At 33.7% G+C, this 12,598-nt stretch overlaps 1 protein-coding gene across 16 annotated transcripts in view; it reads left to right on the top strand.

Moving 5' to 3' along the window:
- PPIP5K2 (diphosphoinositol pentakisphosphate kinase 2) overlaps positions 1-12,598 on the top strand; it is a 69,459-nt gene that overhangs the window by 30,678 nt on the left and 26,183 nt on the right. For all 16 annotated transcript variants that reach the window (XM_021701562.1, XM_044917069.1, XM_044917070.1 and 13 more), the window contains 4 exons: positions 1,595-1,736; positions 2,504-2,727; positions 8,592-8,719; positions 9,271-9,385. In XM_021701562.1, the coding sequence (XP_021557237.1) occupies positions 1,595-1,736; positions 2,504-2,727; positions 8,592-8,719; positions 9,271-9,385 (609 nt within the window). The remainder of the gene's footprint in view (positions 1-1,594; positions 1,737-2,503; positions 2,728-8,591; positions 8,720-9,270; positions 9,386-12,598) is intronic.

Here is a 12,598-nt window from a genome sequence, read left to right on the forward strand (position 1 = left end):
ATTTAAGAGCATTTACCTTCTGTCTGAACAACTATATTAATTCTATTGGTCTACTGATGGTGAATGCTTTTCTGTCTGAAGATGTTTTTATTTCAACTTTACTTTTTTTTTTTTTAAAGGAAGGGAGGGTGAGGGAGAGGCAGAAGAAGAGGGAGAATCTTAAGCAGGCTCCACACCCAGCATTAGAGCCTGACGTGGGGCTCAATCTCGCAACCCTGAGATCATGACCTGAGCTGAAATCAAGAGTTGGACATTTAACCAACTGAGCCACCCAGGTGCCCCTCAACTTGACTCTATAGGATATTTTCACTGGGTATAGAGTTCTAGGATAGAATTTATTTTCTTTCATTGCATTGAAGATATTGTTACACCCTCTTCTAGCTTCCAGTGTTTCCCTTGAGAAGTCAGTTGTTGATCTTATTGTTATACCTTTGAAGATAGTCTTATTTATTTATTTATTTATTTATTTATTTATTTATTTATTTATTTATTTATAACTCCTTCTGGCCACTTTTAACATTTTTACTTTTGATTTTCAGCAGTTTTTCTGTTGTATGTTTAGATGTAGATTGTTTTTTTAAACTGATCCTGCTAGTAGATTAGTATTCTTGGATCTGTGGGTTCAGTTTTGGGAAGTTGTTTTTATGGTTTTGATTTTTGTCTTTAATGTAGCATTTGTTACCTTCTTCTGGGTCTCTAAATACATGTTTGTTAAAAATTTCTCGGGGCGCCTGGGTGGCTCAGTTGTTAAGCGTCTGCCTTCGGCTCGGGTCATGATCCCGGGGTCCTGGGATCGAGCCCCGCATCAGGCTCCCTGCTCAGCGGGAAGCCTGCTTCTCCCTCTCCCACTCCCCCTGCTTGTGTTCCCTCTCTCACTATCTCTCTCTCTGTCAAATAAATAAATAAAATCTTTAAAAAAAAATTTCTCTTCTCTTATCATTTTTAAAAATTTTTTTCATCCTTTGGTCTCTATGCTTTATTATGGATAAAATTTTCTCACCAGTCTTCCAATTTACTAAATTTATCTTTGGCTGTATTTAATGTGCTTTTAATTCAGCCAGTGTATTTTTCAATTCTAAAATTTCTTTTTGCTATTTTAATATTTAATTTGTTATTTTTCAGTCATTTGCATTTTTTTATTTTTAGTGTTTTATCTTTTTGAACACAGGAAGTTTCCTCATTTTTCAGGTGTTGTTTTATTTTTATGTTCTTTCTTTTCTTTTTTAATTCAAATATAGTTAATAGTATTTTATTAGTTTCAGGTATACAATATAGAAATTCAGCAATTAGGGTTATTGCATGTAAATATATGTTGAATGGTTAGAACCATACTGAGTCAGCAGTTTGTCACTATAAGTTAGAGTACTTCTGCTAAATTTTCTCTGTGAGTAATCTAACGATAACTAATCTTTACTATTTTTTAAACATGAAATCCTGAGATTTTTACTTCCTTATTGATCTTATTACTATATTTTGGGCATCATCTTAATTTATGATATGGAATTGTTCTCCAGCTATTGGAAAACTTTTTATATTGTTCTCTTGGACAATTAGGCATAACTAGATGTAATATTTACACTTTCCTCATTTGTAGCTTACTCCATCTGGAAGCATTTCTCTTATCAAATCAATGCATTTAATTAAAAATCCTGTGAAGACCTGTGACAAAGTTTATTCCTTGATACAGAGTTTGACTTCTCAAATCAGACATCGAATGGAAGATCCCAAATCATCAGGTAAATATTATGTGTTCCTTGGAACATGAAACAAATGAAAATTATTATCCAAATACTATAAACATTTTAAAATAAGATGTATCAATCTTAAGAAATTAAGCCTCATACTATTCTAGTTATGGGTTAACATACATCCAGGAGAAGAATAATAGCTAGGTTATGGTTTCTTTTCTCTATGATAGCATGAAAAAGATAATAAAATATTATTATTTGAATAGTTCTGTAGCATTGCCATATAGTTAAGCAGCAAATAGGCAGCATAATAAGAAACAAGCAATAAGAAGATGATCTGGGCTCTAACTCTGAGATTAGCCTTGTTGTAACTTGGGCAACTTTGAAATCTAGGATTCTTACTGGTAAAAATAAATCCCTTAAAATGTTTAATTTGTAAAGGCTCCTTTCTGCTAAAGACTGTCCATTCTGTTAGTTTTGTGAATCTAGTAAGAAAAGACTAATACTTAAAATTCAGAATTGAAAATAGCCTAAAAGAGTTTTGTTATAATTGTTGTTCTTTTTCTTTTGATGATTGAAGTGTGTAACATACGGGAAGGTCTTTTATAAACCCAAGTCCTAAACCAATTATTTATATCTTTTATTTAGGTCTACAGAATATATGGTTGCTAATGGTATATGACTATGATAACATTCCCTACCTTCTTAACAGTTTTACCTCTGACATTTAAAAAAAGTTTCTAATTATCAACTTTTTGTATATACCCTTAATCTGATTCTAAGTTTAATATGCTAAATATGTTATGTTGTTTTAGATATTCAGCTTTACCATAGTGAAACATTAGAGCTTATGCTACGTAGATGGTCCAAGTTGGAGAAAGACTTTAAAACAAAGAATGGAAGATATGACATTAGTAAAATCCCTGACATATATGACTGTATAAAATATGATGTCCAGCATAATGGTTCCTTGAAATTAGAAAATACAATGGAATTATATAGGCTTTCGAAGGCATTAGCAGATATTGTTATCCCTCAGGTAAGTAAATCTAGGAATCAGTTTTCTTATAGTGTTTTGTAGATTCTTTTAAAATGTCTATCACTGGATAAAAGACAGTTGATTTTCATCTCCCTATAAAATCCATAAATTTTAAAAGGAAAGTAATTATGAATTTATATTTTAAGCTTTTTATTATATTAAATCATTACTTGATTTTCTAATAGTTTGATTATAGTGACTTTAAAATCTAAGGATTGATACTCCTAAAGAACAATAATACACTAACAAGACAACTGAAAACAGAACAGAATAAATCACTGAAATATTTATTGGCTACTTATTATTTACCTACCAATTCTGTGCTATGGAAGTATGTGACGAGTGGGAGAAAAAGGTAGCTGTGGCCCAATGTAAAGTTTGCAAGTATTTTGAAAAAAAAATTTTTTCTGAAAGAGAGCAGGGAGGGAGGGGCAGAGGGAGAGAGAGAGAATCTTAAGCAGGCTTCACGCCCAGTGCAGAACTTGACGTGGGGTTTGATCTCACAACCCTGAGATCATGACCTGAGCCAAAATCAAGAGTTGGGCACTTAATTGTTACCCAGGCACCCCTTAAAAAATTATTTAGAGGTTGAAGTGTAAGTTGTTATTGGAAGGGTGCAAGTCATGGGTCTTTTCATTTATAGGAGAATAAAAATAAAGGTGTAACCAGAATTCAAATAATTGAAATTAATTAGGCAGAGAATCAGATTGATAATAAAGAGACAAATGACAAGACAAGTGAGATATGTTAGCAGAAAATGGTTCCAGATTCCCTGAGCTGAAATCCAGAGTTGGACACTTACCTGACTGAGCCACCCAGGTGTCCCTCAATTTCTCCAAAATTTGGGATCTGTTTTCAACTCAGTGACTAAAGATTATTTGGATATTATAAAGAGGAGATTGGAGTAGATCAGACATTCCACCTATGAACCAAAGTTAAATAGCAGGGAAAAAATGAATACATGAAAAATATGAAGATGCTGAACAAAAAGAGCCTTACTTAATAATACATATAAAAATGGTTTAAATAGTATCAGTGTCCCTTAATTTTCACACAAAGTTCAGGAAAAACTACAAACTTTGAAAAACTGGGAATTCAGACAGTACACAACTTACCTATAATTATTTGTGTACATGTTAAAGATTAGCTTATTCTTTCAGCCTGAGAGAACACTGCTTACTTGTTTGGTCAGATGTATAATATAGACAATCTTAGGTATATTGTATGATTCAGTGATTTGTGAAATGAATTCTTAAAAAAGAAGATAAAAATATCTCACATATCAAGAATATATCTTTGGGCCTCTTAGGAAACACTGACTTAGCAAACAAGGAATTACTATCTGACTTCTTTTTACTAAATGGAAGAGAGCTTTTATTCTGCAAAAGAGAAATTTAGGGGCACCTAGGTAGCTCAATCGGTTTTGCATCCGACTCTGGATTTCAGCTCAGGTCATGATCTCAAGGTCCTGGGATCAAGTTCTGCGTTGGACTCATTGATCAGTCAGTGGGGAGTCTACTTGTCTCCCTCTCCCTTTGTCCCTCCCCACAGGCACATGTGCACGCTCTCTCTCTCTCTGAAATAAAAAAAAATCTTAAAAAAAAAAAAAGAGGTACAACAAATAATACGTTATATGTAAAAAAAAAAGATAGCGGGAAGGGAAAAATGAAGGGGGGGAAGTTGGCGGTGGGGGGAGACAAACCATGAGAGACTATGGACTCTGAGAAACAAACTGAGGGTTCTAGAGGGGAGGGGGGTGGGGGGGATGCATTAGCCTGGTGATGGGTATTAAAGAAGGCATGTACTGAATGGAGCACTGGGTGTTATACACAAACAATGAATCATGGAACACTACATCAAAAACTAGTGATGTAATGTATGGTGATTAACAGAACATAATAAAAAAATAAAAATAAAGAAATTTAATTTTACAGAATAAAAAGTTTTATAACAGGTAAGATATTTTAAGATTATCATCAGAGTGAACACACTAAATTCTGCATAACTCAGTTTTAGCAGCAATGTATAGACAGTCATTGAGCTAACGCTGGTTTGATTATAACTGAAGTTACTGAGTTAGACTCATCTTTGTTATGAAATTCAGGAAAGAAAGTTTATTCAAATTTTTCTTATTAACTTTTCCAAGAAGAATGATTGCTGGTTTGTTTGTTTTTAAGATTTTATTTATTCATTTGAGAGAGAGAGCACATGAGCGAGGGGGGAGAACAGAGGGAGAGGGAGAAACATACTCCCCACTGAGCAGGGAGCCCAACGTGGGGCTTGATCGCAGGACCCTGAGATCATGACCTGAGCTGAAGGCAGATGCTTAACTGAATGAGCCACCCAGGCGCCCTGGAATGGTTGCTGTTAATTCTGCTAACCATATAATTAGTTTACATTGGAAGTATTAGTAAGATCCACTTTTTTTTTTTTCCATTGTTTTGGATTGCTTTGACATTAGTCCAGGCTCAGTGCATATTAGTTATACTCATTCTTTCAATGATTATTTAAAAGTATGCTTTTTAACAGGTAAACTTAATATAAGACAGTCTTAAATATTTAGGGTGGCTATATGCATTCTTCAGAGTAGGCGTTCAGTATATCTAAGCTTAGCACCTCAGTGGCTAAGTACACAAATGATTTGTTAGCATAATCACGTCTATTTTGTTACATGGCTTATTTAATCTCATGTCTCTTCTTTCTCAGTACTGTATACTAAAAGTTCTAGAATTGGGAATGAAAGGTTGATTTCTAAGAGTTGGGCTTAAGATACTCAAATGTTAATAAGGTTTTAGATGTTAATTTCTCCTATGTATCATGTATGTATTTCAGGTATATTGCTTAAATCACTGAAGAAACTTCTTACCGTCTCCTTGTAACTTAAATATTTATAATGGATTTTTCAAAGCTGTAATTAGAAGAATCAGTAAAAATGAGAATGGGCTGGAAAGATTTGAAACATCATTTATATCTTTTAAAGTAATTTGTCATGCTCAACTGTTCTCAGTCTTTATTACAATAATTGTCTTTGGATGCAGTTAGGTTAGATCTCAGCAGTCTGAGAATTTACTTGAAGACATCTCTAAAATTTCTTTCTTGGGTAAATTATTTATTTGAAATCTTTGGACTCTTCAGACAACATTTTGCCCAAGCTTACAAGAAGCAGTCTTATTTTTGATAAATTTATAGTTACATTTTGGAAAGTTATAACTTTAAAAGCAGAGGTTTTTTTATATGCTTTCCTGCAGTTCTGAGATTATAACTTGAGAGGACAGCTTTGGGTTTACCTCCCTAACTTTTTGGTTTGATATTCCTTATTGTAGCAGAAATTTGGGATTTCTTCTTTTTAAATGGAGTGTTGAATTCAGTCCAGTAAATATTATTTTGCTTTATTACTTTAGCCTTCATAAATCCAGAACTATGGACAAAATGCAGGCATTTTCAGTCACTTAACAAACTAAAAATTACAAATGTATTTATGGTAATTATAATGAAATTGTAGTTTATGGAAAAAAATGAAAATTTTGCCTACTTAATTCTCAAGGAAATAAAGGATATTTCAAGCTTAGAGACTTGATGATTCAGTCAAATAATGTAAAAATTTAACTTGTTTAGAATATGCTAATTTAGATTTAGAGACTCACTATGATAGTGGGTATATGCTCTGGTGTACCTCAAAGTGTTGTTATGCCTCTAAAAATGTATTTCTGTGCTTACGTTGAATTGATTAATTCTTATATCTATGCTGTGTGAATTATATAATTCTAATCATAGCTAAGCTTAAATATAACAAACATAGTTTATTACTTTTATTTAACAGTTAAACTAATTTTAATTATTAGAGATATTTTTGCTGTGATAGAATTAACTTTCCACTTTTTAACCAATCTCAATTTTCATCAAATAGAGGCTCTGGCTTAAAAATGATACTTTAAAATAGTCATGATGTTATGGCAATAGAAAAGAACCTCTCAAGACTAAATGTGGTATTAAGGTTCTCCTAACTGAGATCACATTTACCAAAGTTTGAAGACAATTTGTTTAGTTACTTATGGATTGTGAAATGCAGAGGATTGTTTATAATAGCATTCGCCATATAAAGTCCATTGATACTCTAATTAAATATAACCACATAATAAGCTTTCAGATAGCCTCATCTGATATTTTAATTAGTTCTATTTATGGCAGAAATATTGTAATTACACATGAGAACTGGGATATCTAACAATTATTTGATCCTAGTTGGTGGTGGCAGATGAACAAAATATGTCAATGTGTTAAAGGGAAAAATTTCTTTATTACAAAATTAATATATCTTTGTGTAAAATTAGAAAATGTAGAAATAGCAAAAAAAAGTCACTGTGATATTACCAATTAGAGAAAAACATTTTAATGTTTTAGAAAATTCTTAAAGGATTTTCTCTTAAATTCATGAAGATACAATTTTTCTCATACATATACAAATGTATTCTTTGCAAAAATGGAACCAGGAAAAGCATACTCTTTTACAACCTGATTTTTTCCCTTCACTTAGCACCAAGAACTTCTTTCCATATCATTAAAGCTATATGTACATCATTTTTTCTAATGGCTAATGGTATGGTGTAATAATTATTTAACCAACTTTTCGTATTTGGGAATCTGGACTCTGTTTCTTTCACTATCTTTACACATGTCTTTACATGTACTCAAGACCATTTTTGTAGCTCCAGAAATCTTTTGCCAGTTTTCTTCCAGGTAAACAGAGTGTGAGAGCACCTGTTTCCTCATACCTTGCTAATAACAACACAAAAAAAATTTCACCTAATGATTTTTAGTTCCAGTATTTTCCTTTTATTTGTACATACACAATTACATATATTATCTTTTTTGCATACTCCATTCACAGTCTTCTATGTTGGCAAGACTATTGAACCAACCAAGTTTCAGTTACCGGTAAAGAAGTTCTATTTTCATGGGCCTTCCATCTGTAATCAGTCAGCCTTTTCTTTATTTGACAGTTTTCAGTTCTATTATCCATATAGAAATTTTGCTATTTGGGAAGTACCTGATAGCAGGAAATAGTCTTTAAATTCAGGTATTGTAGAATGAACTTGGAGAGGGAGGGTATGCCTGTTTATTCCCTACTCCTTTCTACCCTCTCCTTTCCTCTTTCTCCCTCTTTTCCATCTACACACATATCACAGTTTTTTCTCTTTACACATCAGGTCATTTTCTAATCTGTTTCTTTGAACTGTAATTTTTATTAGAATTATTATTACAATTATGTTTTCTTTACACTTCATATTGTAATTCCTCATTGTAAGTTTAATTAACTCATAATTATGATTATTGAAGTCATTAAATTTGATGATTTCATTACATTTTTTGCTTACCACTAGGTAAGTCTTTCAAAGCATTAGCCAAAGGCTTTTAAATGATTTGTTAGCCTTTTTAATCTTTGACATTCAAATAAACAAAATCTTATGGTTTCATTTATATTTCTTTTCATAGGTTTGACTGTTGTTCTGTGCTTTAGTGTTTGTGTCCTTAATCCATCTTTCTTTTAGGATTGTTTCTACATTTGAAACCTTATGATTGAGTTGAACTACTGTCTATAAAGATTACATTCATTCATTCATCCTCCCGTCTTCAGAAATTACTTGCTTTTTCAGTTTACCAAAAAAATCTTTCCAATTATACTTAAAAGTTTTAGAATAGTATACTTGCAGTTGCAAAAAATGTAAACTGAGAAATTTGCAGTGTTCAGAAAAAAGCTTAATCAAGATATTTGTCTCTTACTAGAATGTTTTAAGTAAGCAGTGCATTTGTTAGAGCACTTTGTCATTATACTCTTTTTCTAATACCATGTATTTTCTGCTCAGGAATATGGTATAACTAAAGCTGAAAAACTGGAGATTGCCAAAGGCTACTGTACTCCTCTAGTTAGAAAAATTCGCTCAGACCTCCAGAGGACACAAGATGATGACACTGTAAATAAACTCCACCCTGTGTAAGAGACTGTACTGGTATTTTAAGTCTATAGGTGTCTGTTTTTGCATACTTCAAATCTAATGTTCCTATGAAGAAATCAGGAATGTATTACTTAGTGCATGGTGGTCGTAAGGATTACCCAGATAGTCCTAACAGGTAACTTCCAACCAAGGTTTTTTAGGGCTCCAGATTGAGGAAGAACTGAGATGAAAGGGGATAGGTGTCATCTCTCACATGGGATCACTCAGCAGCATAAAATATCTGTGAGCTTCTTTAGGGCTATGACCTTTGTCATTGCTATTAGAGGAGTTAAAATGACCTATTTACTGTGAACCTGACTAATATTAACTCTTTTTTGACTAATCTCAGAGGTCCCAGTTAGTTCTAGTTAATCTTCATGTTAGAGGAATATCTCCGAAGATAACTCCTCAGTTGTGGTTGGAAGAGGGATAGATTTACCTATTAGGTCTTTTACTTCTAGTAAGATTAAATTCCATTTTACAAAATAATTTCAATACTTAAGGTTTGACTAGATGGTTATGTTCTAACATTGTCTGCTACTAACTTTAGGTATTCCAGAGGTGTTCTGTCTCCTGAACGTCATGTCCGTACCAGGTTATATTTTACCAGTGAAAGTCATGTACATTCTTTACTATCTATTCTTCGCTATGGTGCCTTATGCAATGTAAGTAGAATAAGTTATTCCAACCTACTTAAAAAATATGGTTCCTTGAATTTGTAATCAAATCACTAGCACCAGTTTTTACTGTGCAATTTCAATAATTGATCATGTGTCATCATTTGTCAAGCAAAGTCTACTATATACCAAGCACTGTGCTAGATGTTGGGGATAAAGACATGTTCTCTTCCCTTTGGAGAAGTTTAAGCAAACAATAACACAAAGCATTTTAGGTAATGTTATAGGCTGGTGGTAATGAGATAAAGAGAAGCTGATGAATTTGAGTTATTTAGGCGTTAGAAAGAACTTGGTGTTTGGCTGGCTATTGTGCCTCTCATCTATTATTAGTAATGAGCCATACCAAAATTTAGCTTGATACAACCACACTTATTTTTATCTCCCACAGCTTAAAGGACTGACTGTGATATATTTAGGCAGTTTCACTTTGGGTTTCTGATGAGGTTGCAGTTAGACAGTGGTTGGGGCTTGAATCATCTCAAGGCTTTCCTCTCATGCCTGGTGCTTGATGCTGTATGTCAGCTAGAACTTCAGCTGGGATTGTTGACCAGAATACCTACATCAGGCCTCTTCGTGTAATCTGCTTGCTTCCTCAAAACCTGGTAGCTGAGTTCCAAGATTGAGTTTCACAATGGAACAAGGTGCAAGTGCAAGACTTTTTATGATCTAACTTAGGAAGTAACATATCACTTCTACTGAGCTGAATTGGTTGAGGCAGTCACAGAGGTTCATCCGGGTTCAAGGGATGGGGAAATAGATCTACATTACTGCGTGCGTGGAATGTCACTGTCACAATGTAAGATGAGTACTTGTGATTAGATACATTGTGGTGGCCATCTTTGGAAAATAAGATCCATCACAATATGTCTGTTGGCTACACAGTCCATATTTCTCCATATGCAAAATTCACTTAACCTCTTGTCCAGTATTACCCATCTTATTTTATTACATCATAAACTTGACATTCCAGGTTTATTCATCTAAGTCAAGTCCAGATGTAGATGGGGCTCCTTGGACACAACTCCTTGAGTGCTCAAGAGCATTCGATCTTAATTCAGAGACCTATGAACTGAAGAAACCAATTATCTGTCCTTCCAATACCCAATATACAGTGGTGGGTTAGGCATAAGGTAACTGCTGTAAATAAACTTTTCAAAAGAGGGTAAAACAGAAGGTACACTGTAGTCACTATAGTCACTAGCAATTTTGAAATCTGCCCAGGTCCATGTTGCCCATTCTTTAATTAGGGGTCTGTCGTACTGCCAGGCAGTTGTTTCCAATGGCTCATGGCTTCATAATTTGGGTTCTTGATTGCTTCATCTGGGTCATCCTTCCTTTAAAATAAAAAGTAGCTCATGTTTGCTGTTGAGTAGTTTTCTTCAACCTGCTTCCTGCCCAAAGAAGTTTGGGGTTCCAGAGGTCTGTTTATTTTTAGTTGAGGGTGATGTAATTTAAAAAAAAACAAAACAAAATGTAGTAATTTAGAATATACTGTATTAAACACATCAAACCCAAAGATCTCTTAAGGATAAGCCATTTTCTACCTTGGGTTCCCTAGGTGGTTACTGAGGGATGGCACTCAGCAATCCTTGCTGCTTAATACTGAGCTTCTGAGAGACATACTCCTAAGATCCTGAGAAAGTCTTTTGTTTCTTTGGAAGATCTGTGAAGCACCTCATTACATCTTTTGGAGGTCTTAGCAAGTGTTTTTATAATCCCACCATGTTTTCATAGCAGAATCTTGTGTTTCCTTTCTTCTCAAAAGCCACTTGTTAATTACAGCATTGTTTGGTCTCTAAAAAGGCTGGGAATGAGAAACCGTTTTATTTTTGGATCCAGCAAGCTTCTTTATAATTGACAATTTCCCTGTAGCTTATCTCTCTCCTAGTTTATCATAGGCAGTGAGAAGAATCTTGGTGACATGTTCAGTACTTGTCCTAGAAATCTCCGGAGCTAGTTCATTAGATACACTTTTTATTTATTTTCCACTGTCTATAGGCTCGTGTTTCTATGCTTTATGCCCTACATAGCAGGAGTTCATTTTTCTGTAGCTTCCAGTAACATTTTTCTTACCTTTATATAATCCCTCACCAACAACCTCCTCCAGCCTGTTAGGCTTTTACTAACACTCTCCTCAAGACCCTTCTAGTGCTCACAGGTATGGAGAGTGAGAAAGAAAAGAGTCAAGAAAGATTCCCATATCTCTAATGTAGATAATTTGGTAGATGATCCTACCATTCACTGATAAAAATAACACTTGGGAGGAAGATCGGGTCTTAAGAAGGAAAGTAATGAGTTCAGTTTTAGACAGCTTGACTATGTTCATATGTGAGGATAGAGGTTTCGGTTAAAGGTATAGAGGAAGCCAACATACTAATGACAGCTAAGACGGTGGCTAGTAATAAGATTCCCAGGGAGTTTGCATTTGAAATGATAAAGAACATGACATTGTAGGGATTGGCCATGGAAGTGAGAATTTACAAAAGAGACTTAGAAATTTTAATAGCTTGTTTCTCAGTACACCCAAACCATAGATTACCTAGAATACAATGTCACTCTATTATATATCAAAAATATATTTTCATCCATCTTTAAAAAAGCAAAAAATAAGAATTTTCCTTCAATTTTCTGTGTATATATTGGTGTAATCATCCATATACATCTGTTAACAAAGTGGTTCTTAAAAGAAAATTCAGTTTTGTTTTACTTTTTAATAAAGGGCAGTTGGATGTATAATAAAGATTTGTTACATCTCTTGATTCTTAATTTTAGTATTAGCCTTGATGAATAGTTAATATTAAAGTTACCCTAAAGTTATTTTAGCCCTCTGTTCTCATCACATTTTCTAATTCATATGTTCTTCCCTCTTGTTTCGGTTTCTTCTTTGTCCCATTAAGGAATAGCAAAGTGACATCCTTTGCATACATATGTGCATTAGTTGAGCTTTAATAAAAGAAATCATTTAAAAAAATGATGCTTAATTAGCAAGTCAAGAACTTACATATCCAGTAGTAATGATGGAATTGTTTTGGGGGAGGAGAACTACATCTCTTATATGGTTCCTTTTTGACTCTCTTACACTTATTTAGAAGGTAGAAAAAGCATGGAAGATACAGGAGCCAATAGAACAAGCCTATGGAGCATTATAGCGAGCAATGGATGAAATGGCAACAGATAAGATTAGAGAGCTAGTGCCTTGAG

The sequence above is a fragment of the Neomonachus schauinslandi genome, chromosome 7 (genome assembly GCF_002201575.2).
Source record: "Neomonachus schauinslandi chromosome 7, ASM220157v2, whole genome shotgun sequence".
NCBI lineage: Eukaryota > Metazoa > Chordata > Mammalia > Carnivora > Phocidae > Neomonachus > Neomonachus schauinslandi.